Below are 25,527 nucleotides of genomic sequence, written 5' to 3'. Positions count from 1 at the left end.
AATGTCCGAAGACTTCAATGGAGCGAATAGAAACGGTTTGGCCGAACGGAAGCCATTGTTTCGAAAGACTGGTCGGGCCGTTATATGGATTGTGCTGGTTTAGCATTGTTGATAAAGAGGGTAGAATGTCGCATGTTGCGTCTTCATTATGCCGCCTTTTCTTTGGTATTATTCGTCCATCTGGCTGATCTTTCTTTTATCTTCAATTCTTTTGTTCTTTGTTCTTTAGCGTATTGGTTGCGCCTGGTCGACAATTATTGTGATACTATTCTTTATTCTTAAATTTTCGTATAATCCGATCTGGGATCGAGGCACACAATGAGCCTATAATATTCAATTATCAACATCATCTACTTTCTCGACACTCTTTTACCAGTCAAAACGAATCATACCAGCGGTATAGACTTACATGCGCATATTTCTTATTCACTCCTTTCGATATAACGCCATAAACGATCATCATTTCTTCGACATTAGAACGAGATGCCCGTCGCTGCCCCGCTGGCTACCGGGGCCGCTATGTCCCCCTTTCCTATCATCAACGGTGTCCCAGTGGCTATCCCGCCTCCAGATGGTTATGTGGTTAACTTCGAACATCCGCAAAGACGTCACGAGATGGAAGCGTACACGGCTTCGGGTGTGGGCATTTTCCTTGCGTTCCTTTTCGTTCTCCAATACCTATATGTCAAATTATGGGTTCTGCGCAAACCAGACGGCGAGACCGGTAAGGAACTCATCACTTTCTATAAGTCGTGTAGTGCTGAGACAAAGCAGTGTGCCTATTAGTTGCGTGGGTTTTCTCCATCGGCGTGCAAATAGTATCACTCCGTAAGTTGTTATCAGTTATTCGACTTCGAAATTTGATCTGACCAGCGGCAGGAACATTTGTTCTTGGTATAACAGGCGTACATGCATGGGAAGTCTCTCTTGACAAGCTCAACACTGGAAATCAGGTAAATGAGACTCAGTCTTCTTCGCTGGACTTGGCTAACAAACATGCTTCAGCTCACCTTCATCTCCCCGATTCTCTATGCCGTGTGCACCGCCTTCTCCAAGATGACGCTGGCGCTATTTTACCGAAAGCTTTCACCCCAGAGGTGGTGGCGGTGGAGCGTATACGGTGTTCTCTTTCTTGTTGCAGGTTACAACCTGGCCATTATGCTTGTTATTATTTTCGGCTGCGTCCCTTTCAAGAAGAGCTGGGACCTCACGATGCTCGAGGGGTCATGCGTGGATCGACCAATGGTGTATGTCTGCACCGCAGGTCTTGGCATCTTGTCAGACCTAATCCTCTTGCTGATGCCCTTGCCGATGATTCTGCGCTTGCAGATGCCGCGAAGGCAAAAGGCTGGACTCGTTGTGCTATTTGTTATCGGTTCTGCGTAAGTAATGAAAGAATGAGAGTGTCCGAATACGTGCTGACAACTTGTCATAGAACACTGGTGACTTCTGTAGTACGACTAGTACTACTGCTTCCCATCTTTGGCACCAACGATGTCAGTTGGGTTCTTTCCGGCGCCATTGTCTGGATGTAAGTGCACTTGGCCCTTGACTCTTGTGAAAGCAATAACTGACTCCAGGAACAGTTTCATCGAATCAAACCTCATGATCATCTGCGCATCGTTGACGACTCTTCGACGCTTCTTCAAACACGTCGCACCAAGATTTATTGGCGAACGAGGCTCATCGGCCGGAAACGGAAGCAGCAACAAAGGTACCCGGGGGCACCCATTTCAAACAATAGGAAGCATGGGAAAGAAGTCGAGAAAAGGGAGAGCCGATACGCCTGGAGATCCCGGATTCGACCTCAAGACCATCGTGCAGGCGCAACCCGTGAGGACAGAAGTCACTGTACATGAACCGGACGAAGAGCGCGGCGAAGTGATCAAGCAGTTGCGGAGACAAGAGTCGATAAATAAGTTTGGCAGTCCGACAGTGAAGACGCAAGTATGGGATCCGCGCAAGGATAGCTCGGATGATGAGGAGCGGGCGATTGTACAGACGACAACCGTGACAGTGGTATATGGACCCCGAGAAAGCTACATGCCTCCACTACCAAAGAGGGTTGAAGTTGAGGATATGGCCTGATTGGGAGGGTTAGCATATTTGCGATAGACAACTGACTTATCAATTAACGATTTTGAATGATTTTGTGTGTGGTCGTCTGTGTTGTACCTCTTTGACATGATCGACAAATGAGGATGATGCTGGGCCAATGATTCGCACGTCAGAAAGACGATTTGAAACGGAGCCGCCAAGCTTGAAACATGTCTGGGCATCGGAGTCTGAAGCTCCAAGTGTAAGGCCTCCAAGTCAAGCGCTGGAGTAGGCCAAGGAAGGGTTTGCGTAATGGTTGCTCAGACGGTTGGTGGTCAAGACATTGATTGTTCGAGTCTCAGTAATCAATTCACCAGACAATGAATAATTGTTTGTCTTGAGATCCGGGTTTCAGCTGCCGAGCCAAGGTTTTGGATAGCTAAGCCTAGGCATGGCATCAGCCAAGGGCGAAACATGGTAGCGTAGATCAGAGGGATACCGGCAGTGATTGCAGTGATCGCAATGATCGGTAGTGATCCGGATGGGGCCGATGGGACGAGCAAGAGTCGGGGTGGGAGACTAGAGACTGGAGTCTAGTCATCGCGTCACAAACTGACAATAAGAGTTGAAATATTGATGATGCTTCTAATTGTCTGCCCAGAAGACAGACGGCTTCTTCGGGTAGAGTCGAGAAAGGAAGGAATGTTGGATGTTCGTATTCGGGTCGTGGTAGTGGCTGTGCTATATCAGCCACAGATGACATCACCCTTCCATCAAACATCAGATGTTTTGGGTCTTAACCACGTCATCTGTGTAACCGCCCGCAACTTCCACTGTAAATGCTTGGACTTTAACGCTGAAAGCAGGAAACCCATCAGCCACTCAAGGTCGTCGTCAGCGCAGATCTTGAGACATCCACTACGCAGCTGTTTCTCCATGATTGGCTTTGGATAATGCCTTTTGTCTCGCTTGGGGAAAGCTTCGTTCTTGGCTTGTTCTTAGTTTAGGTGACTGCCGAGTAAACTGACGTAGCCCACCAGATTCATGTTGATTAGCTGCTAATGCTGTAGGGCCTCGATTATTCTCCGTAGTTTCCTGATGCGCTGAGCCACATGACTGACGCTGTTCATCATTGTCTCTTGACAAGAAAAGAAACAGACTAAAATGTCACTGTCATCATCTTCCGACAGTGCCGTGATTTAATACCTACCTATATCCCCCCTGCTGGACCCTTCTTGCTTTCCGTGAACTACCCAGATCTCTTTTCTTTTCCTCACCTAACCAACTGGATTTCCTCGGAAGCCTCCTCTACATAAATCGATACCTACTGTAATCAAATCGAATAGCAACACAATCATCATGGCTATGGGAATCATCACCATCGTCCACGCCGTTCTGGCTCTATTCCTCATTATTGAGCTGGGTCTCACAGCTTACAGTAAGTCCTGAAGCATTCTGCGTATAGCATCTTGATGACACTATACTAACAGCTCAACAGTTGTTGATTGGCATGGTCACTCTCCTTCTTCTTACGCTTTTCTACTCTTCTGTACCGTTTGGTCCATCCTCATGCTGCTATACCTCGCCATCGCGCCTCTCTTTGCTCCTCGCATCTACCACAATATGGTCGCTCTCGGTATTCTCGCCCTCACCTCGCTCTTCTGGTTCGCCGGTGCCACCGCTGTCGCTGCCCATATCGGTGTCCCTCATTGCGTCATCACCTATTGTCGGGCTACTCAGGCTGCCGTCGCATTTGGTTACTTCATCTGGGCAATCTTTACTGGCTTGACCATCATGGAGGCCTTGGCTTTCATGCGAGGCCGTGGACACACCGCCCATGCTGACACCAAGCCCGGCCAAAACTACGGTGCCTAAGTTTGATCGTGGGAGAAGTAATGATGTAATGTCGACCTGAGGTGAAGCTGAAGAATAAGAGTATAAGGAATGGTGGCGGAGTTTTGTTTATTGATTGGCTATATCCCATGTTCTCTTATGCGTATGGAAACGGCCGCAAGATACCCTTCTGGATCTGACAAACTTGTCAGAAGTGCCCACTATAGGTCTACTTTCTGTATTATACGGTGCAGTAATGCTGTATTAGCGATTCTGGTAAAAATAAATTGAATGAAGTTTTCAAGTCTGTTGCATCATACGTTTATAATGTGACATGAATTTTCATCTCATCACCATTAAGCTTGTGTTAGCCAATTATAGCGTACAATATGCAACCTCAACTTTAAAAACTGGTGCATGTGGTGGCTTACAGCCTTATACTAGAGCTCTCTTATGTGTTGCACGCCGTCATGGAAAGCAAGCCACTAGCTCTTGGCTTCACGTCATTCTGGTTAATGTCCGGTGCTCTTAGCCATCAAGTTAAGCTGCTGTATGGTAACTCTTCGGGAATGAGCTCATTGAAAAAGAAGCCAACAATGCGTCTAAAGAGTCAACAGACTCAGTGCCATTACAAAGTCTGTAGAATAAACGTTTATATAAACAATTGTCGTTTGCAACCCATGAGTTCATTCATTCATCTTGAATCGAGATTCATGAAGATATGTTTAGGGTAGTCTATTCATCATGCACTATTCCCATGTTAATTCCCCTGATCCATGTGCTGGTGAAGAACACTACCGCGGTTGAGATTAGCTTCATCCGAAGCTCTTTATAAAAGAGCAGTAAGATTGAAATAATCGTAAAATCTTCATCCTGTCCTTATCAGATGCTGGAAGAGGCACTACCCCAAATGCAATGTTGAAGAACCAGGACCTTGTTAACGCGGGGGAATGGGGTGATTTGAGACTATTGGACCCTGGTGCATCTCTTTGTCGCTTCCATTACAAACATTATTTATTCAATAATCACTGGTTAAAGATCCGAGCGCCGATATCTGGACCTTTAACTGGCTTATCTCTCTGGCGGCATGTTAAAAAGCAAAGAAAAATGATCGCCTCTCTCACCACTTTCCCCGTCCCGCCGCTCAAGCGATGTTACTTTCCTTTTATAAGCAAGTAGAATTAAACCAAACAGAGAAGCTCCTTGACAGGTCTGGACGAGTGAGCTTACGGCGTTGTGTTTATCTTGGGTGCTATTATTCTTATCAGCGATATGGCCAGTTCAGCTGCTGGGATTATCATTAGCTGGCATGGATGCTTATCAGTTGCTCAGGCCTCGCGAATGATGACCTGCTGCCAAGAAGACTGTGAGATGTGATGAATGGATAGAAGAACGAAGCATTCGGAAATGCTTTTTAAATGATAGATCATGGACGCATGAATCGTTGTGTTTCGTAGCGCTTACTGGTAATAACCTGGTGTTTATAATATGAGAGAGAGATGACTCCAGACCTTCGAGGTGTCTCAGATTCATCAACTTCCATCACTAAAAACTTACAAGAGCTTGTGATTATTGAACTATCGCTTGGACGTTTCGCCTCTCATCATTCCGGCTCCGGATCCTTGGGTCTAAGACGGGAAAAGCTCCCGTTGAATTGGCTTTACGCTAAAAAGCACATCAGTCCTGGCCCAGCGAAACTTCAAGGTCTTGCGGGCGTTATCAGTGAGTTCTCTGTGTGATACCGCGGCTCTGCGGCCGTCCCCTTGTAAGAAAGCCTGGTAGTCCAGGCTCGGCGAGGGGGGTTCAAAGGCGTCGAGTCACTTCTTTTCCGGATGGTAGGAAATAATCCCTGGTGATTGACCGTTCTTATACAGATCCCTATTCCTTAGTATAAGCCTCCTTGTCGTCTTTACATCTGTATACTGTGCTGTGCTTGCCACGAGGCAGCCCTCTTGCGACTCTACACACCATCAAGTCTGGAATTGACTTGTCTTTTAATACAAATCAGTTTTCATCTGAATGTCACTCGATTCATCGCAAGAAGACTTCATATAACTTACTTATAACCTTGCCTTCCGCCGCCGTCACAATACGCGAGATATCCACTTACAGCCACATCGATCATATACGCCATGTCAGCACGAAGCGCATATGCGCGCAAGAAAACAACACAGGCAAAGGGCAAGGACCCAGTAAAACATGGAAGAGCTCAATCTATAGCCACGTCTTCAAGTGGTGATAGCATTTATGTCGACAATTCTATGCCACCAGGTGGTCCCCTCATGTCTCCTCGCTATCAACCACCAATGCCACAATATGCCATGTCAATCGCAAGCAGAAGCAAACCAATGACAGCACCAGATTGGAATAGAGACGCATATCTGAGTAACCAGCTTGCTTCACCGACAGAGGATTGGGTTCATGGGAGGACAAGGAGAGCAACGATGCCAGAGGAATACAGCACCATCGAGAAGAGTGGACTACGATCAATAATTGACAAGCGAAGCGATGATGTACGCAAAACTATAGCAAAGACCTTTACCTTTCGCAAGAAGGAAAAGGAGGAGGAACCACTGGACCAAGACGATGAATCAAGTCGACCAAGTGCCGATACTTTACAACCCAGAATCATTCCTAGTCCTGGACCCAGTCCAACCGAGAGCCGTGGTTGGGACATACAATCTACATCGCGAACAGAATCACGTCTGGCGTCTGTATCTTCGTCAACGCCTTCTCAGTATCTTCTTTCACCATCGCCACGGTCACAAATCTCGTGCAATATACCACTCGCAGGGCCACCTCCAACCGGCAAGTTACCACCGATACCTCCAACTCCTCCTGCGTCGGCACCGCAGATAAAACGTTGGTGTGGCGGACGGAAGCCCATAACCAAGTGGAATAAGCTTAGGAAAGATCCGGAATTATGGGATCCAAATGGAGATGTTCTCATTTATCTTGGACGCAAAGGACAGAACTTGCCTACGATGCGTATATCATCTTTTGTCATCGAAGCAACCAACAGCCGATATCTCCTCTCGCTTCTCAACGAAGGTTCACTTGAGGGACAAGAGGATTCACCCCGATCTCCTACGAGTGAGAGTTACGGAGGAAACTTGGGACATGAGCTTAGAGATGGGCCACTTACACCTCCTGCTTCTCAACGTACCAGCGTTGGAGATATGGGAGGACAAATATTGTATAGGATGCATTTCCCGCCACCACAGAACGTCAAGAGCATCGATCAGCTGCGCCATCAGATAACAACTCGCAACTTCTTTGCGCTACTACTCAACGCCTCGATAGTAGGCATGTCGCTGCACGAGGCTCTATCAGATCTTCACATGCGACTCGATAGCTACATGCCCCCAAACAATGACAATGTCAGCCAGATAGTGCGCTACATCTACAACCGAGACCTCGACGATGTACGAAACAACCCTTCAGTTGCATTGTCGCTGTTGATGTGGGCGGAGGAACCGGACGTCAAGTGGGAAGAAGGGTGGAGAGGATGTTTCACGCATTGCGTGGGCATGCATGATCTTGTACAGAAATACAAGGACTTCAAGCGTGTCTCTCCAAACACGAGGCAGTTGATGGAGACGGCCAGTAAGGAGATGTTTGGTCGCGTTCAGGCAGCCGAAGACCGTCTTGCCGGCTTCAGATACCAGGATATCTACATGTTCACCCCGGACACTGTCTCAGAGATGAGGGCGATTGTTAGACTGCAGGATATGTTTCTGCAGCACTTTGAGCACGAGTATGGATCTTGGCCTCCCTCGCCACCAACAAAATCAGACAGTCGATCGGGTCGGCCAAGTGATGTCGCTGAACCAGACAGATGGTTGACTCGGACATTGGCGATGAAGTTGCAAAGAGACTTTGGCGCGCTGTATGATTGTCTTGTGGATCGCGACATTGTCTGGGGTGTCTTGGAAATGCAGTCACGGAGTATACTCACATTAGCGTCCAAGACGATCAACAGCGCTATCAAACCAGACATAGAATGCATGCCCATGACAGATATGCTCATCGAGTTTGATAAGAAGTATCGCTTCCCTCATATCCCCCACCCATATCCTCTATTGCCTGGATCAAGAGGTTCATCTCGAAGAAACGACCAGAAGAAACGGGCTGATTACATGGACACGCTTGAGAGGAGGATAAGGCTTGCCTATGCGGAGAGCTACAACGCAAACGAGATGGATGCCCGATCTGGTCCCAATAAGCTTGTCCAGGCATTTGAGCGCTTTGAGAAGACGGATGATATTGGCGACATGAACCCCGCCACGGCACGACGGAGTCGATGGATTCTCATCTACAGCATCCTGCAATCACTAGCTTCTGTATTTGTAGACGACGAGAGGGTGCAATACAGTGACAAGGTCGACTATCACTTGAGTCCAAGGCTCGAGGGAGCAAAGATACCACCATGGAAGCGCGGGGCAAGCGAGAACATAGGAGATGGAGCGCACCAAAGATCGTATTGCTGGACTGAAGAGAGAAAACAAAAAGAAGGGAGCTATGAATACGATGATGATGTTGACCTGAGTCTCATGACTGACTTGGATCTTCCTATTCAGCTGAACACGGACGGAGCGGTCGGAGGCCGGAGCACGGAGATTGGTGGGTCCAACGGCACGGACATGGACATGGACACGGGTCCGGGGTTCAGTCCAGCGCTGAGAGAGAGAACCAGAATACGGAGAGGCCGAGATAGTGAGAGTCCTGTAGTGACGGACTACCTGTATACTTAATTAATTTTATGCGGCGAATAGACTAGATAGACCTTAGCGCAAACTAATTCTGCAACATAAGATGGTACCTGGTGATCTTTGTCTTGATCCCCAGCCACTGATTAAAAAGGGAATGGATATCCCCGTTAAAAGTACTCCATTGATGTGCTGCTGCGATGCGGATCTGCCGAAAGCGAAAGTTTTATTATCTGAAACATACGGGACGGTTCAATCCGGTCCACCGCCTTATGCAGGTTTGGATCATGTTCCTGAGTGAATCTGAATCTGAACCTTGGGGCTTGCAGATGCAGGTTCATCTTCACCAGCCACCGATGATACAGTAAGAAGCTGTTATGGATTTTCACACTCTAGCCAGGGGGGTTTACCGGTTCAAGGGTCTTGAGTGAATCATTTAACGGATCTTTCTCGTTTTGGATGCAATATTCGTTTCTCTTTTTTTATTTTATTCCCAGCCAGCTTGTTTTTGTGCCAGCTTTTACCCTTTTGGGGGTCCGTGAGGGAGTTTGGTTTAGTTGCTGACCAGCCTCTTGAATTTTTGATGACGTCGCAACCATAAGGGTCTAGATTTGGGTCAGTCAGTCTTGGCTAAATAACGACAAAAAAGGGTGCCTTGATTTGTGACTCAATTGACTCAATCTCTGTATGCATTCAATTGATGATTTGGCTGTTGAGTGCTTGCATTGCTAGTGCAGGTCGACGTCATGATCATAATTTCGGCATCACCGACCAGGAAGACCGTTGAAGAGGAAAGAAAGTTTTAAATCTGGGGAAGTAATAGAGATGATGCTCTGACTTGGACCGACACAACGCATAGACTTAATCTCCATTGAGTTGGTGATACGAGCCCAAGACTTTAGAAACCTTTCTTCTTACGGCGCCTAACAGAGGCAGAGCCCAACCACTAAATTAACTCAGTGAAGCAACAGGGGTTGTAGGTCGTTTTACAGGGGTCATCCCACCTCCTCGTGGCTCCTGCGCCATCTATTTCCATGCACCAACCACCTCAAATCAAAAGAGATTCTATTGCAGTAGTTCAAGACTCAAATCAAGTCTTTTGAACAACTTGAATTGCTACAAAACCACGTCTTTCTTCCCACACACCCCGAGCTTCTTCCTTCTCCTCTTTCTCTCGCTCACTTCTTGATCTCTTCATCAAGCGACCACTCATTTAGTCATTCATCGACTACAACAGCGTTGCTTATACCTACTACCAGCTTCAAGCTTCGTTCGTATAAGTCAAAGTTAAAGTCACCGCGCACGTCATCAACGGTGCTTACTCCGATTTTTGTGCGACTTCAATCCAATTCCCGAGTCAGAGCTGCAAAGCTTCAAATCGCAAAGATGCTTTTCGCAATGTTCTTCGTCTTCTTCCGGGTCCTTCAGATCGTCACTCTGGTAAGTAAAACAGCATCTACTGAATATCACCACCACCAAACTAACAAGCAATTGTAGATCCCGTGTATGGGCATGCTCGCCTGGTTCGTCGATGGCTTCGTCAAGCAAAACGCCTTGACTCCCGACTCTATCCTCATCCTCTTCATCGTTTCCGTTCTCGCTCTCGCCTGGGCAATCTTCACTCTCTTCAGCTACCACCGCTCCTCGACCAACGCTCACTTTGTCGCATTCGTTGACGCCCTCTTCTTCGGCGCCTTCATCGCTGCCGTCTACTACCTGCGCTACGTCCGAAACACCGACTGCGTTAGCATTCGCCGCTCCGACGACTGGGATGTCTCTGCTGGCAGTGTTCGTGTCATTGGCCCTAGCTACGATCTCGTCAACAACAAGCCATGCACTATGCTCAAGGCCTGCTGGGCGTTTGGTATCATGAACATTATCTTCTTTGCCATCACCTCTGTTGTCGCTTTCTTGCACGGTGGACACATGAGCGCCTACGACCGTCACCACTCTTCTCGCCGATCCTATCACTCCAGCCGTCACAGCCACCGAAGCCACTCTCGCTCTGGCTCTCGTCACAGCAGCCGTAGCCGTCCTCACTCTCGCCGTGTCTATGTTTAAACGGCATCAAGACTATTGCGCTTGGCTTGACTCGGCTGCAAGCACGGACCAGAAACAACAACACGGATGGAGGATACCGCCTTTTCGGCCGCATTCTGCTCTCCACTTACATACATGCCCGAGTACCACAATACCCCAGCCCAACCACCGCCAGATGGTAGCTTCACAAGCTCTACAGTTTGTCCCATACCCCTGAATAGGTGCCTGATCACAACGCATCATGTCTCGTGCCAGGGATCCCCGTCTTTTCCACCACCTCGAGGACCACTGGACAAGCTGTCAAGGGCCAGTGATGACTGTCACAAACAAGGCGACTTAATGCATTATGAAATCTCCTAGAACATATTTCCCATTTTGTGCAAGGATTTATACAGATTTGTGACCAACATGATACAATGTTGACGACGTATCTTTGTCTTGTATGCTTTCGAGGAGGACAAGGGAAGCTAAAGGTGAGGGAGCGCTCCGAGTCAGATAATGGTTTTACCGCAGCTCATGCCCTGGAGGCTGCTCCGGTTGATGATTCTATTGTACATAATACGACTATACTTTTACACGAGTCAATGAATAAGAACCATATACTAGGTACCTCAATAAATGTAACTTGAACCATCAATATTCGCCTATGTTTTGTCTATATCCCAACGCCGTATGGTGCTAAAATGGTATCACTTTTGTATATAAATCCCCATCAGTGTCGACCTGATTCGCCAACTTGATATCCCCTTGCGACACCACTCCTGCCCTCTTCGACCAATGTGCTGGCCTCGTTATCAAAGTCGGTACCCAGACCTTGCCATGTTCGACCGGAACGAAGGAACTCAGCTCCTGGACTTGCCACACCGTTGATGCTTGCCAGTTCGCCGACACTGCGCTTGATAAGAGAATCATTCTGCTGCGATGAACTGGGTTGACCGTCGCCGTTCGACTCGACAGCGGCTGTCGCGGAAGGATTCTTGCGAACCGGGAGTCGCATCGGTCGACTTGAAGAGATCAGCTTTCCGGTGCGCATATCGAACTCGGGGGGCGCAGATTCATCTCCTTCAACACCGCCAGCGACATCATCGAATTCTTCCTCTGGGTCTGCAGCAGCTTCTACCGCTTCCCCTGTCACATCTTCAGGCTTGTCATTGAGTCCCAGTTTCTCGATGCCTCCCCACCACTCGCTGCCCCAAACTCGCTCGTCCTCGCTCATCAGGGCGACCTCAAGCTCGAATGGTGTGATTACTGGCCTCCAATACCCAGCATCGTCCTCGATTAGACCGCTCTCCCAGCATCCCACGACAACCCAACCCTCGATTTCAGCAAAGTTCGCGAGTTTGGCAGGGTTTAGCTTGCCCACGACAATCGTGTAGCTCTTCTTGTCTGCGCGAGCGATCTTCTCACGGAGAGTATTGACGGAACTCAAGTAATTCGCGACCGAGAGCGTGTTGACAAGAATACCAATGACACCAGCGGAAGCGAGTGACAACACTTTGGCGAAGCGCCGGCGCAGAAGACCTGCCGTTCGCATCGTAGAGTTTTCGAGGGCCGGAGAGGAGGGTGTGGAAAGGACATGCAGCGAGGCAAAGCGTGTGTAGAGAGCGAGTAGAAGCGCTGAGGGCGGGTCCGAGATGTGAATGATCGAGTAGGCCTTCCAGTGCTCGTCGTCATAGGCCTCGTCGGAGAGGATCTTGCGGTTGGGAATCAAAGCGGCAGGGTCGCGGGCTACCGCAGTAGAGAATGTGTTGTCATAACCTTGTTCCTTCAGTAACGATACTACTTTATCGACATGGTTCTGGTATGTCAGGTCGGCCATGATGACCAGCTTGACAGTCTTGTCGCTGAACTCCTTCTTGATCTCGTTGATCGTCACCTCGTAATCCAGGTCGTGGCTTGTATATACGTATATCGCAGGAAGGTGACTGGTGGGACTCAGACAGGTTCGGCCATAATGGACTACAACATCTGCTGAGACGTGCTCGGCAGCGATTTCGTCGACACAGCAGGCGCTGTAGCTGCTATCGGCAAGGACATATATCCTCCTCTCCGGTTTGCCCTCTTCTTGGCCATCATGCGCAGCGAATTCCTTGGACAAGGCTTCTACAACACGGGGAGCATCAACGAGCATGAAGTCCGGGAACTGTAACCCAATTCGTTTCCATCCTCCAGCGCGGATCTCGTCGGCTGTACGCACGACCTCGTACGTTGTGCGGAGGGCATCGTCGGAGAGTGTCGAGGTCGGGATGGAGTCAGCAGCAGGAACTTCGAGGATGTGATCGTCTGGTGTCGATAACACGGGAGGGGCCGCGAGTTCGGAGGCCATGGCGACAGGGAGGATATGAAGTCTTTTGCAAAGTTGATGGGAATGAATAATTTGGTGGGGGTTTGGAAATCTGATGGAGGGGAGAGGGTGTCAATGCGGGGTCATGGTGCGAATTTGAGATCGGCCAACTTTTTAGTGGATAAGAGATAAGCGACGTCAGCAAGTGAATGGTAATGGATTAGCAAAACTAACGGCAGTAAAGACAGCACCGCGTATTTAACAATTAAAGTACCTAACTCATACTACAAAATCCTCAAGCTTGTTCAAACTGCCCAGACTACCCCATACACTCAGCTCCTTATTCAATCGCGATCCACTGGACGGAGGCATGGTCCATGTCAGTATCAGCCCAGGTACCAGCGCTCCATTTCAGGCCGTTCTTGGTCGCGACCGCACTGGTAGTGAATCGCGTGTTCCGAAGACGGTTGAAGTCGGTTTCGCAGATGGCAATAAACGACGCCGGCTCGGTCTTGAAAGGCTCGCCATAGAAAGGGAAATCGAGGTCCACTTTGCCCTGGGCACGGGTGACGGTCGTGGTACCGGACTTGACGCGCTTTCCGTTCTCCTCTGATGGGTATGCCAAGTACTGGACTCTGATGTTACCGATTCGTCTGCCAGCCCAGGATTCGACCTGGCATGCGAAAGAATTAGCGGTGACGTCCGTCGCGCTGCACTTGATGGACATGAAGTTGTCGCCGGTCCACTCGAATAGTTGGATCCAGACACAGACGATAGGTGGTGACTTGAAGGCTTGGCTGAAGAAGACCTCTCGGCGGATCTTCTCGCTGTTACCTTCCTTTGTGTTCCAGGTGTCAATCATGCCGGTCTCGAGGTGAAGGTCATTAGGAAGCGTCATCCAGTTGCATCCGACAGCGTACCCGTAAGTGCCGTTGAACGCTGTGGTTTGGACACTGAAGCTGTCGTTCTGTATCATTGGGAATTCCACTCCCATGCAGCGGTTCCTGTTGGCTTCGGCGTCCATGGTGCTCAGGCCGAACAGGAGTCTCGGCGGGTTGGCGTATTTCTGCGAAAATACTTCTGTGATACGCGTGTATGAATCGCCGCCTGCCCATCCTCTGTCACGAGCTTGGAAGCTTCCACATTCTGTAATGGCGTTTACGGTTAGCTACTTGTGACGACACTCGCTAGGCGATGGTGAAGGGCGCTGAAAGTAACGGGAAAAGACTACTGTACTTACGTGCTCTTTCCTTAGGCACGACCAGCTTCTCCAGTTCGGTGAGCTGCCTCTCTTTTTCTTCGAGATTCTATTCAGGATGCGTCAGCTCAGAGTTCAAGTTGCAGAAGCGAGGATCACAAACCTTTTGAGCATCAGCGAGCTTCTGCTGAATCTCTTGCAGGCTCTTCTTGTTGGATGTAGACATCAGAGCAAGGTCCTCGGCATCGACCGTGTCACTGATATCGAGGAACTCTTGTTCCACTTCATCTCCAATCGCCTCGGGCAAACTGCCCCAGATGACACCCAGGCGGAAGATCTTGCCCTCGCCGTTATCATCGCTTCTTCCAAAGAAACCCTTCAGTGTTCCCAGGGGGAAAGGCACGTCTATGTAGAGGACGTTGACGCTTTCGTAACTGACGCCGTCTTTGACGACGACTCCATTCTCCCCTGATGTCGACTTGAGCGCTCGTGCGATGAGAGCTCGGCCGCGGTTGGTAAAGAGGCGGAGACCAAGAATCTGAGTCGGCATCATTGGTGCCATCTTCTTTTTGTCACCCTCTTCTACCGGCTCGGGTGCTTTCTGCTTCCCGTGCTCGATGGAGACCGAATTGATTCGCTCACCACGGAGGAAGGGCCCGAACTTCTTGATCCTGGTCTTATCACGAGACTGAAAACACGGATGTCAGTTCTTGATCGTAGCTATATACAACACTGGTTCAATAGGATTTACTTACCACACCCCTTTCTACGAGCAGACCGTTGCTGTAGGAAATGGCCAGATAGGCAAGCGCACCGTCAGACATCTCGGTGCGAATCGATCGGATGTGCCATTCGGGTTTTAAGAACTCGAGATTGTTGAATAGCTCTCCCTTCGAGGCCTCTCCCACGGCGCTAGAGACTTGGAAATCGATGCCGAGGCAGGGATTTATTCCATGGAGGCTGTCGAATGAAGCCTTCTCATCCGCCTCGAGCTTGTCGTCGGCGCTGTAGACTTCCTTGATGCCCGCAGCCTGTTTTTCTTCCTCCGCGAGCTGCTTTTTCTGCTCATCCTCCGTCAACTGCTTGGCTGCAATTCTTCTACCGGACAGAGGGTTGTTCTTGACCCGCAGCCTCTCCGGGACCTCAACCGTGGGAACGCGCGCCTCAAACGCTACTGGAGGCTGATAGGGTTCCGGGTGATCCTCATCCGTGGCAAGCTTCGGATCCCGTTCGATGGCGTCGACCTCGTTGACTATCCGGGCCATCTGCCGACGGATGGCAGTACGAGCATCGCTGAGACCTTTGACGGACGCCTCGAACTTCTTGTCCATCTCCACGTATGGATAAAGCCCTGTATCCTTGTCTTTAGTGCCCATCGGGGTTACTGCTGTAGATGTCGTGGCGACTTGCGTCTGCTCGGAGCTGTTCCACTGTACCACTTCCAATGTCTTGTTCTGAACGCCAAATATCTGTTCACCGAGCCGTTTGTAAAGGGCCTTGTACGAGACAAATGAGTCGAGGAGAGTGCTAGTGTACATCTGCGCATTCTCATACTGAAGTGGACTGTAGGAGGCTGGCTTTCTGGCCACGAAGCTTCTCAAAGCGTCGTACTTGGTCAGAATTGCGTATGTTCGCTGGGGGCAGTCGGCGACAAGATCTGGAAATCGTGCCGCAGCAGCCATTAGACTCTGGATATCCCATTGCTGCTCCATGGGCTTGATATGGCCGCCACCAGACCAGAAAACCTGGATGGTGGTCTCGGTGTTTGTCTCGATGTTGCTGCGAGCGATGCCGACATTGGCTTCCGCCTCGATCTGAACAGCCCCTGCGGTTAGGGCGATCTTTGCTTCGGCTTGGATGTCTGTTTTCTTCGCCTTGTTGAGGATCTTCATGCTCACAATGGCATTGAACTCGCCACCCTCGACGAAGCCCGAGACGAACGAGTCGCCATACACTTCCCGAAATTTGTTCATGTCACTTATGTCGACGGAGCGCAAGGGATTGAAGACAAGCGCATCCTTGAAGTTGATGGTCTGGTTGACCACCTTGACGGAGATGTAGAAGTTCAGATCGCTCTCCTTGAACTTGTCCGAATCGACAAAGGATCCTTTGCCGGAACCGCCAACCTTGCCTGCCTTGATAGACAGCGAGCCAGACACGCTCATGTCATCCATCACATCACTGAGACGATCGACAAAGCGAGATGTATAAGTGACCGTCTGGCTGGGTCCCCTGGGCGCCGTCGGGTCGAAGTCATACTTTTGAGTCTGCTCAGACATGCCATTGAAACGTTCGACGAACTGGTTTTGGGCTCTGATCTTCTCGAGATCGGCCAAACTAGTCGACTTCAAGTCGGCAGCATTTTCAATTGCCTTGCGTGCCTCCTCGCGTCTCTTTCGGTCCCAGTCTCGTTTCTCGCTACGGACGAGTCGCGCCTCTTCCCGCTCTTCCTTGCGGCGCTCGGCTTCATCGAGACGTTCCTGTTCCTGGATCTGCCTCTGATGCCTTCGCTGCTCAGCCAAGCTCTCGGCTTCCTCCTTCATGAGGCGCGCTTGTTCGGCTTCTTCCTTGGCCGCCTTTTCTGAATTTGGGGCCGGTTTTCCTGTCAGAGCTGATCGAATCGCCGCGCGGTCAAGAGGGACACCTGAGGCTTTAGCCTGCCGCTCTTGTCCTCGATCTGACGATAAGCTTCGCTTGGCAGCTTTCTTCTGCTGCTGCTTTGCTGCAGGATTCTGAGCATTTGCGCGGAGATTTTCGGCAATCGCGTCCCGGTCGACCTTGTCATCAGCCGTTGCGTTTGCTTGGAAATTTTGGACAATAGACTCCTCATCGACTGCGCCATCATCACCTTTAGGTTGTGTGGGCTTTGTTGTGAGTGCCTTAAGGGAGCTCAACTTGCTCTGCGCTGAAGCGGTTCTCTTCGGTGCCTCGGAAGCCATCTTTTTAACTCCAGGTTTTGCTACACTCTTCTGAGGTTTCTGGGGTTTGTCCTCGCCGGACTGGGGGGTGTCAACGGCGGGAATGTTTTCGGCTTGGGTCTTTGACGCTCCACGAGCCTCCTCAGCGTCAGGAAGGTCGTCTGCCGAGCCTGGGTCTTCAGCAGTCGACTCTTCAGCAGGTGATTCGAGCTTTGCATCTGCAGCAGTCTCGGACTCGGCTTCAGCTGACGTTTCGGGATCGGCTGTGGGCGCATTAATTGGCTCGGTTTTCGCCTTTGGCACGGTGTCCGCAGCTATATTGCGTCAGTTGCTGGGCCGCCTCAAACGATGCTGGTCTCCCCATACCTTCGTCAATGTCTGCAAGGGCGTCCGCAATCATTGCAACCTCGGCCTTTGCCTTTTTTGCATTTTCTTCGAGTACGATGGTGGCAGGACTGCTCGTGATGACCTCTTTCTGTCTAGTCCAGGCACTGGGAGCGGCACTCTTCTGTGCCATGATTCGCATAGTCGTTCCATCGTTGGTCACCACATTCTCGGGTCGTTGATCGTCAACGACAACGGCATCATCAACACATATCTGTTGAGTATATGAGTTGAACCTGTAATGTATTGTCAGCTACTCGACATTCTCCAAGAGGTCTGGCGGAGTGTTTTACCCTTGGCCAAGTCGCATGGCATGGGTGTACGGAGCCAAGAGGAGAGCCATTGTGATGTTTGTTTAGGGGATGAAAGCCAAACAAGTATACAGAAGGCAAGAAAAAAGGAAGCAACGCTGTGAAGACTTCAGCGTCTTCGCAAAACAAAAAAGATGAGATGAAGAACGACGGTGTTCCAGTGAACAGACCAAATGGGAGCGAGAGTTCTTATACAAAAGTCCGGTTCCTCTTATTCTGAATAATGAGCAGCTGTTCCACACCAAATATTCACAAGTAGCTAGGACTAAACGACAGATACGACACAGATGTACACACCCAGGCACCAGCCAGCCACGGCTGAACAGAACAGCAGCCGAAACCGCTGAAAGATCCAGACCCTAGAGAATGGACCAGCGCCGCCCCTGCAGTAGGTAATAGTTCGATGTTGGAGTCAGCTGAGCAATTGTGACCCATCCCAAACGAGATTTTCAGCTGAGGTGCCGTTCATCTGGGTTGTTCTAAGTGATCCTATCACATCTCCTTGACTGCTTTGAGGTTCAAAGTGAGTAAAAGTATAATCTACCCCCTCTATGTTTATGCTAGCGCTACCTTGCAAATCCGCTGTAACTTACTAACAATTATATATTAATTAAGTTAACACTTTATAGACTAACTACTATTACTGCAGCCTAAAAAGTAGCAGTTATATACAAATACCATAGAGAGTAACTTACAACTAGCTTTAGAATATAACTACTGTTAAGTACCTGCTTGTGATACCTATCCTTATATCCTTCTTTTATTTATTGCTAAGCTCTGGGAAGTATACGCTAGACAAATAAACAGGGTATGAATTGTACGAAACCCCTGTTCAAGAAACTATTCAATATATAGCCAATAGTCCTAGTAGACTAGTAGACCCCGCCTTGTCCAGAGCGGGCTGGGTGCGGCTGGGCCCTTCAGCCGCCGGGGATCGCCTAACGGCCGCATACTGCGTCTGAGCTTCCGCATCTCAGGGCTTTGCACTATAACCAAATAGGTCTCCAATCTGTTCTCATGTTATTCAAGCATGAGAGAAAAGTAATACGGAGTCCGAGTACGGACAGAGATTAGAATGTCCATGGTCTTGGCAGCGTAAGGGACCGTATTGCTGCTCGCTCTACCATCACCTCAACGGTATCAAAGTTTGTTTCTTTGTGATCTCTTGACTATTCGCCTCAACTTGATAAGACTAGTTAAGGATCCTGATAACGGGACTATCCAGGAAGACACGCACAACTACGAGATCGCCATGGACATACACGCTGTTGCTGATAACGCGATTGCTCAGCAGGCGAAACAAGGGCTGCCCATCATTCTTCCCTGGGGTCGCCAATGCATTCGCCTCGGGTCTACTTATCACTCGAGGTTGCAGGGAACAGCAAATCCGTGGTCGGACGAGACGCCCTTTGTACTGTCCGATCTGCACATAATACCAAAGGAGCTACATGCAGAGTTCGGAACTACCAGTACCTTCAAGAAGGTGAAGACAACCCGAGAGAGTGAAACGGGTGATCACCTCTCCCTGGGATTCGGCATTGGGGTTGGGCTGCCATTCTTGGCTTCTGTCAGCGTCAAGGGCACATTCGACCAACATATACAGGAAAACAAAGACGTGAGTTACAGTAGTTGCTAAGCGATGGACTTGTCCGGCGATTGGTTAACCAGCTTTCGCAGTCAGACAAAATATCGTTGAACGCTTCCTGTCGAGCCGGAACAATCGAATTCCAGAGGCAGCCACGCTTGACAAAAGAAGCAATTATAGAGATCAAGTACGGCGGGGGCTATGAGGGGCTCTGTGAAAGGTACGGCGACTATTACGTCTCCGGATACCGACTGGGGGGCGACACGGGAATCTTGATGAGCGCTTCCGGGCATCGGCGAGAGCAGATTGACAAGTATGGCGTTACCGCTACTGTCGAGGTTCTATTTGTGGAAGTGAGCAAGACTTGGGAGAAGGACTTCAGGACCTTCAGTTCCGGCCGCCAAGTGAGACTGCTAGGATACGATACTCTCGATGCGAGATCGTGGAACAGATTCCGCGCAGCTGGAGACGATGTCAAGGAGATGATGGCCTGGGCTGCCAAGGCGCCCGTGGGAGAAGCTCCAAGGGATAAGAAGACAGATATCAAGAGTAAACTCTGCCAAGCCATGGAGGAGGAGAAACAGATGGACATGCTGCGTGGTGAGACGGGGGAAGACTCGCTACGGGCAGACACCAATGCCATTATGACGAGGTCTGAAAGCTTGCTTGAACGCATATACGAGGTTCTTGACAAGCATGGGTATAGGAATGGGCAGAGCCTCACGTTTGTCCAGTGCGAGGAACTACTGGCAGAAGGTATCGTTATAGAACTCATGCTCGAACCGATGCGGAGACTACGAGATGTCATACAGTGGCGCGCGGAGGACAACATGATATAGTGGCCAGCCAACAGTTAGCAAGCGCCGGCAAAGTACGATCGTGTATTCATTTCATTGTAGTATCATGTTTATTACCTCTACTCTAGTTAAACCGACTTGTGACGGATTTGCAGCTGGGCTTTTCAAATGATGGTGCTCTTCCAGAGACCATCCCCGTTCCCTTCTGCGACCTTTTAGTCGATTCTCGCAGCGTGATTTGCACCGAGCTCATGGTGATGTGTCCCGATTGTGGCCAGCGACTGAATGTCTTGAAACCGTGCAGAATCCAGATCTTGGCCGTATTCGACAAACAAGCTGCCTCCTTTCCTTCTGCCTTCCAGACCCTTTGGGAACGCCGACTCTAACTGAGATAGCCTATAACGTCAAGGTGCTGGAGAAGAGCCGGGGCAAGAGCCGGGTGCCCGGGGTCAACCGCTGGGAGAAGACCCGCGCCAAGATCCGTACCGAATACTCCAATGAACCCAGGCCTGCCGAGGCTGCGGTTGAGAAGCTCGATCAGTGTCTTAGTGATGTTAGGGACGCTATCTTGGAAGCTGGTAAAGCTATGACCAGGGATGCCGACTATAAGCTTCCAAGTTCCAGGCTCCTCACCCTTGACGCTGCGGGATACGTCCCTTGGAGAAACGTCGTGTTTGAGGATGAAGCACAACTCTGAGTGAAACTGTGAGACTTACTCAGTCTGCGGATGTCAGATATTAAATCTTTCGTAACCGAAAACATTTGATGGAGTGTTGCTGAGGCAGGTAAGCGACATCCTTCCACTGAAAGTGCACCTGTATACTTCTCTACCTCCATATTAGTGGGCACATGTTAATCCTTCCGAGTTCTTCGGCACAAATATCTCCCCAACGGAGTTCTCATAGAACTAGAAATGCCAGGGCAAGTTTCGAATTCTCCCGGCAGGTTAAGCTTTTTTACTCTGACGTGCCAAGGGAAGTGGCCCCTGTCCAGACTCAATTAGGCAATCCGTATACACTAAATAGGAAATCAGTGTATGCGCCACGGCTGAAGTCGACTTACACGACTCTTTTCTAGCAACTTGACTGTATCACAGACGAGTTGCTCCTCTGGTCCATGGCATGTAAGGCTAAGCAGGCCAGGGTAGCAAATATTTAAAGGCACTTCGCTGATCGTCACGGAATTAATTTTCTGCAACAACTTCATACATACGTCAGAAACATGGACACAGAACCACCTCAACGACACTTTCTTGAGGGCAAGACTATTATCGTCGCCGGCGCAGGTATCGCAGGATCAGCTTTTGTTGTTGCCCTGCGAAAACTGTGGAATCCTCGATTGAAAGAACCTACCATCATTCTTTATGACCGCGATTCCTCCGACGTGACCGCGCAACGTGAAGGATACACGCTATCGCTGGCTGGCTACGACAATTCCGGTGGCCTCGTCGTCCTGAAGAAACTAGGACTTCTTGAAGATGCATTGGAGAAGGCCGTCTCTGGCTTGAACAACGGAGGTGCTTTCAAGATATGGGGCCCAGCTTGGAATGAGTACGCAAGCTTTCGGCATAAACCCGTTGAAGGGCTACCTTCGGCCAGCGTCAGGATAGCAAGAAAGGACCTTCGGCAGGTGCTCCACAACAACCTTCGACCAACCGATTCTATACAATGGAACTCTTGCTGCATCTCAGCCCATCGACTCCAAGACGGCAGAGTGTCTGTTCAAGTCGCACGAGGATCCGGCGAAAGTGAAGTAATCTCACAGGAGACTTGCGATCTGCTGATCGCAGCAGACGGGGCACACAGTAAGCTGCGGACATATCTACGACCTGAAGATACCCTTGAGTTTGCTGGGGCAATCTTACGCGGAGGCATCTCACGATTCGATGGGCCTGCACCTACTCCAGTGAACAGAGACTGGGGTTTCATGCTCTCCGGAACTGGGGTATCATGCTTTTTCTCTCCTGTTGATCAGAACAGCTTGGTATGGGGTGTAGGGCATCTCGAGGCGGATCAATTACCACGACTAGACCTCAACAACGAAGAGATGGTGCAGCAAGTAATTGAGCGAGCCCTCGAGCTTGGCAAAGACCTTCAAGAACCTTTCGGAAATATTGTGTCACATACCGATCCAAACACGGTTTTCGCTCTCAACGCCCACGATAAGAAGCCTTTCCGTCACGAGGAGCTGGATATTGTTCCAGCCATTTTCATAGGCGACAGTAATCACGCTGTAAGCCCATTTGCTGGGTTCGGAGCCAATCTGGCATTGTGTGATGCATGGGACTTAGCAGATCACTTATGCAACGGCCAGTCACTGGATGGAAGCATGATAGCTTATGATGAAGTCGCAGTACCACGAGCGCTTGCTATCCTCCAGCGATCGCGAGAACGACTTATTTCAGGACATACAGGCAATCGCAGAGAGCAACAGCTGCAAAAAAGAGAAGTTAAGCTAGCTTAATAAAGAAACTTAGTATTATACTACTATAAGCTATTATCTTTAGTAAACTAAAAAGAATATAAATTAATATAAAAGTATTTTTTATTTATTAGTTCTTTTAAATTATAAATTTTAAATTAAATATACTTATATATTATTAATTATCTATTATTTATATAATATTAGTTATAAGTATTCTATTAACTAAAAGAAAAAGTAAAATAGTTATATAACCTTAGTTAATTAACTATAGGTTAATTATTTTTAAATTTTATATTACTTTCTCTTTATTTATATAAGTAATTTCTTACTTAATTTTAATATTAAATAAAGTTTTTAAATAAGATTTTTCTTTATACTTTAAGATATAACTATTTATTTATTTAAGCTATATTATTAAATATTCTAAGAAGTATATTATTAGTAAATTCTATATTTAGTAACTTTATAAATTATTACTTAAAATATATAATTTATTTTTTATACTTATTTTTAAAAACTTTAAAAAACTAATTTTTATATTAAAGTATAAGCTAATTATACTTTAACTTATAGTATAAAATCTAAAGCTTTACTTTTTTTCACTTATACTTATTAGTAATTATAAGTAAACTATAAGCTAAAAAGGTATAAGATTATATAATCTTTAGTTATAAACTTTTTATTTTAATATAAGGTTTTTAGTTTTATTAATAAGCTAGTTTTATAGCTTAATTAAAGTTTAAATACTTTTTATTTTACTATTTCTTTATTAGTTCTTTTACTTATAATTACTTCTTACTAGGGTTGTAACTAATTAGTCTTTAGTCTGACTTAAGTTAGTAAAATTAGTAACTAGTAACTAATTAGTCACTGACTAATAGTTATTAGTTACTAATTTCAAGGGACTAAGACTGGACTAGTGACTAGCTAGTTACTAACTAATAGTTACTAGTTACTAATTTTACTAACTTAAGTTAGACTATAGTTAAAAGTAGGTCTATAGGTATTTTTAAAGGGAAAATTTAAGAAAAGGCTTATATTAGTAGCTATATAAGGAAAAGAAATTATTAAAAATAATAATAAAGTAGCCTTAGAGTATTTATATACTATATAGTTTTTATAGATTTTTAATCCTTATTAGTCCTAGGTTATTTACTATTATAAACCTATTTTTATAAAAGAGCTCTAATTTACGCTTTACTGTAATAAAAATATACTTAAGGTAATATAATAAGCTATATAGCTATAAGAAATATAAAAGAACTACTACTATATAGCTTTTTATAAATATTATACTATATAGTTTTTTTTAGATTTTTCCTAATTAGGAAAGTAATATTATTTTACTTTTAAGATATCTTTTTTACAAAGAGCTCTAATTTGCGCTTTACTATAATAAAAACATACTTTAGGTAATATAGTAAGCTATATAGCTATAAGAAATATAAAGAGATTACTACTATATAGCTTTTTATAGATATTATACTATATAGTTCTTTTAGATTTTTCCTAATTAGGAAAGTAATATTATTTTACTTTTAAGATATCTTTTTTACTAAAAGCTCTAATTAAGCTTAAAAAGAGAAAGAAAAGTAATAGTAGTATTATAATAGCTATATAAGGATAAGAAAATTAGGAAAATCTATAGTAATATAGGTTTTACTTTTTATATATTATATTAGTTTTTTTTTATTTTTTAATTAACTATATAAGGAAAAAAGACTACTTTAAGCTACTTAATCCAGCTCTTTGCCTATATTACTACTAAAATTAGTACTAATCTCAATAGGGGCATTTAACTAGCTTTAAAATCAATCTTTATCCTGATTTTCTTCCAAAATAGGAAGGTCCTAATTTTTATCAGGTATTTCCTCAATTTCCTTATCTAATTTATTAATTAATTCCTTTTTAAGGCCCTTAATATCCTATAATTCCCAGCTTTTTAGTAAAATAAGCTATTTAACTAATTGTAATCTAATTTATAACTGGTTTTTTGTAATAATATTACTATAAATAGAAAAAATCCTCTTAATAGAGGTAGAAGTAGTAGGAATAGCTAAATAGCATCTAGCTAATATAGTAATAGTAGGATAACAAAAAGCATTAGCATTCTACTAAGTAGTAGGACTAATCTAAATAAATTATATTAGTTTTTTTTTCTTAATTAAATAATATAAAGAAAAATATAAAATAATAACTTACTAGTAGATTACAAGTTTCTTCCCCTAAATATAGGTTATATTCCTTAATAAGGCTAGTATAACTAGGATATAATTCTAAGTTATAATTCGGGTCTAAAGTAACTACCCTAGACTAACTAAAGAAAGTAAAAGAATATAACTTATTAGTTAACCCTTCGGCTAGTTAATAAGTATTTTCTTGTAATTCTTTAAAGCTATAAGAAATTAATTAAGGGTTTTTTAATATATATTAAATAGGAAAAAACTTACTATTTATAGTTTCTAGTAAATAAATGTTTTACATCTTTTGCTATAGTAGCATAGTAATATAAAAGACTCCCTAAGTAAAAATATACTAATTTAAAAGTAGGATCTAAAATAATAGAAAGTAAAAAAACCCTATTTAAATTAAAAGAATTAGTATTTTTTCCTTTATTAAATAGTAAAGATATAGAATAAATTACTTACTTATATTCCCTTAAATTCTCCCTAGTAAGCCTTATAGGAAAGTATTTTCTAAGCTTAGAAAGCCCTTTTTTAACAGCTTGTAAATAAGCTAATAGAAATTCCTATAAAAATTTAGTAATTAATATAAAAGAATAATAAAAAAATATTTACCTTATTAGGCTACCTAGCTTTAATTTTAAAGTCTTGCTTTAGGTTTTTTAAGCCTTTAGAAAGCTAAAAAATATAAAGTAAGGCTAAGGAAATAGTTATAAAAACCTCCCCTTGTAGCTTAATAATAGGCTTACTAAATAGCAAAAAAATGCTTTTTAAATAGCCTAGGGCTTCCTAATTAGTATTAGATAAGCTAATTTCCTTAAATT

General features: G+C 46.3%; 8 protein-coding genes across 8 annotated transcripts; 6 read left to right on the top strand and 2 right to left on the bottom strand.

Annotated features, from left to right (window-relative positions):
• Window positions 1–483: 483 nt before the first annotated feature.
• On the top strand, window positions 484–2,088 carry FIESC28_09335 (uncharacterized protein; the record flags this gene model as incomplete). Its single annotated transcript, XM_031163472.1, has 6 exons — window positions 484–724; window positions 775–828; window positions 880–953; window positions 1,006–1,382; window positions 1,436–1,531; window positions 1,587–2,088. 6 exons carry the CDS (start codon window positions 484–486, stop codon window positions 2,086–2,088), a joined length of 1,344 nt encoding a protein of 447 aa, XP_031012464.1.
• A 1,308-nt stretch (window positions 2,089–3,396) lies between these two features.
• Window positions 3,397–3,912, top strand: FIESC28_09334 (uncharacterized protein; the record flags this gene model as incomplete). Its single annotated transcript, XM_031163471.1, has 2 exons — window positions 3,397–3,475; window positions 3,536–3,912. The coding sequence occupies 2 exons, from the start codon at window positions 3,397–3,399 to the stop codon at window positions 3,910–3,912; spliced, it is 456 nt and encodes a 151-aa protein (XP_031012463.1).
• Window positions 3,913–6,002: 2,090 nt separating this feature from the next.
• Window positions 6,003–8,624, top strand: FIESC28_09333 (uncharacterized protein; the record flags this gene model as incomplete). Its single annotated transcript, XM_031163470.1, has 1 exon — window positions 6,003–8,624. The coding sequence occupies one exon, from the start codon at window positions 6,003–6,005 to the stop codon at window positions 8,622–8,624; it is 2,622 nt and encodes an 873-aa protein (XP_031012462.1).
• A 1,353-nt stretch (window positions 8,625–9,977) lies between these two features.
• FIESC28_09332 (uncharacterized protein) lies at window positions 9,978–10,640 on the top strand (the record flags this gene model as incomplete). The annotated part of the gene is made up of 2 exons (XM_031163469.1): window positions 9,978–10,019; window positions 10,077–10,640. 2 exons carry the CDS (start codon window positions 9,978–9,980, stop codon window positions 10,638–10,640), a joined length of 606 nt encoding a protein of 201 aa, XP_031012461.1.
• Window positions 10,641–11,331: 691 nt separating this feature from the next.
• On the bottom strand, window positions 11,332–12,945 carry FIESC28_09331 (uncharacterized protein; the record flags this gene model as incomplete). The annotated part of the gene is made up of 1 exon (XM_031163468.1): window positions 11,332–12,945. One exon carries the CDS (start codon window positions 12,943–12,945, stop codon window positions 11,332–11,334), a length of 1,614 nt encoding a protein of 537 aa, XP_031012460.1.
• Window positions 12,946–13,243: 298 nt separating this feature from the next.
• Window positions 13,244–17,746, bottom strand: FIESC28_09330 (uncharacterized protein; the record flags this gene model as incomplete). Its single annotated transcript, XM_031163467.1, has 6 exons — window positions 13,244–14,049; window positions 14,144–14,210; window positions 14,265–14,789; window positions 14,857–17,333; window positions 17,386–17,639; window positions 17,697–17,746. The coding sequence occupies 6 exons, from the start codon at window positions 17,744–17,746 to the stop codon at window positions 13,244–13,246; spliced, it is 4,179 nt and encodes a 1,392-aa protein (XP_031012459.1).
• A 1,220-nt stretch (window positions 17,747–18,966) lies between these two features.
• Window positions 18,967–20,793, top strand: FIESC28_09329 (uncharacterized protein; the record flags this gene model as incomplete). Its single annotated transcript, XM_031163466.1, has 3 exons — window positions 18,967–19,329; window positions 19,392–19,999; window positions 20,283–20,793. 3 exons carry the CDS (start codon window positions 18,967–18,969, stop codon window positions 20,791–20,793), a joined length of 1,482 nt encoding a protein of 493 aa, XP_031012458.1.
• A 524-nt stretch (window positions 20,794–21,317) lies between these two features.
• On the top strand, window positions 21,318–22,559 carry FIESC28_09328 (uncharacterized protein; the record flags this gene model as incomplete). Its single annotated transcript, XM_031163465.1, has 1 exon — window positions 21,318–22,559. The coding sequence occupies one exon, from the start codon at window positions 21,318–21,320 to the stop codon at window positions 22,557–22,559; it is 1,242 nt and encodes a 413-aa protein (XP_031012457.1).
• Between the last annotated feature and the right edge of the window lie 2,968 nt (window positions 22,560–25,527).

The sequence above is a fragment of the Fusarium coffeatum genome (assembly GCF_003316985.1).
Source record: "Fusarium coffeatum strain FIESC_28 chromosome Unknown BRIP53273_contig_236, whole genome shotgun sequence".
Classification (NCBI taxonomy): domain Eukaryota; kingdom Fungi; phylum Ascomycota; class Sordariomycetes; order Hypocreales; family Nectriaceae; genus Fusarium; species Fusarium coffeatum.
This window is presented reverse-complemented; position numbering and strand designations above follow the sequence as displayed.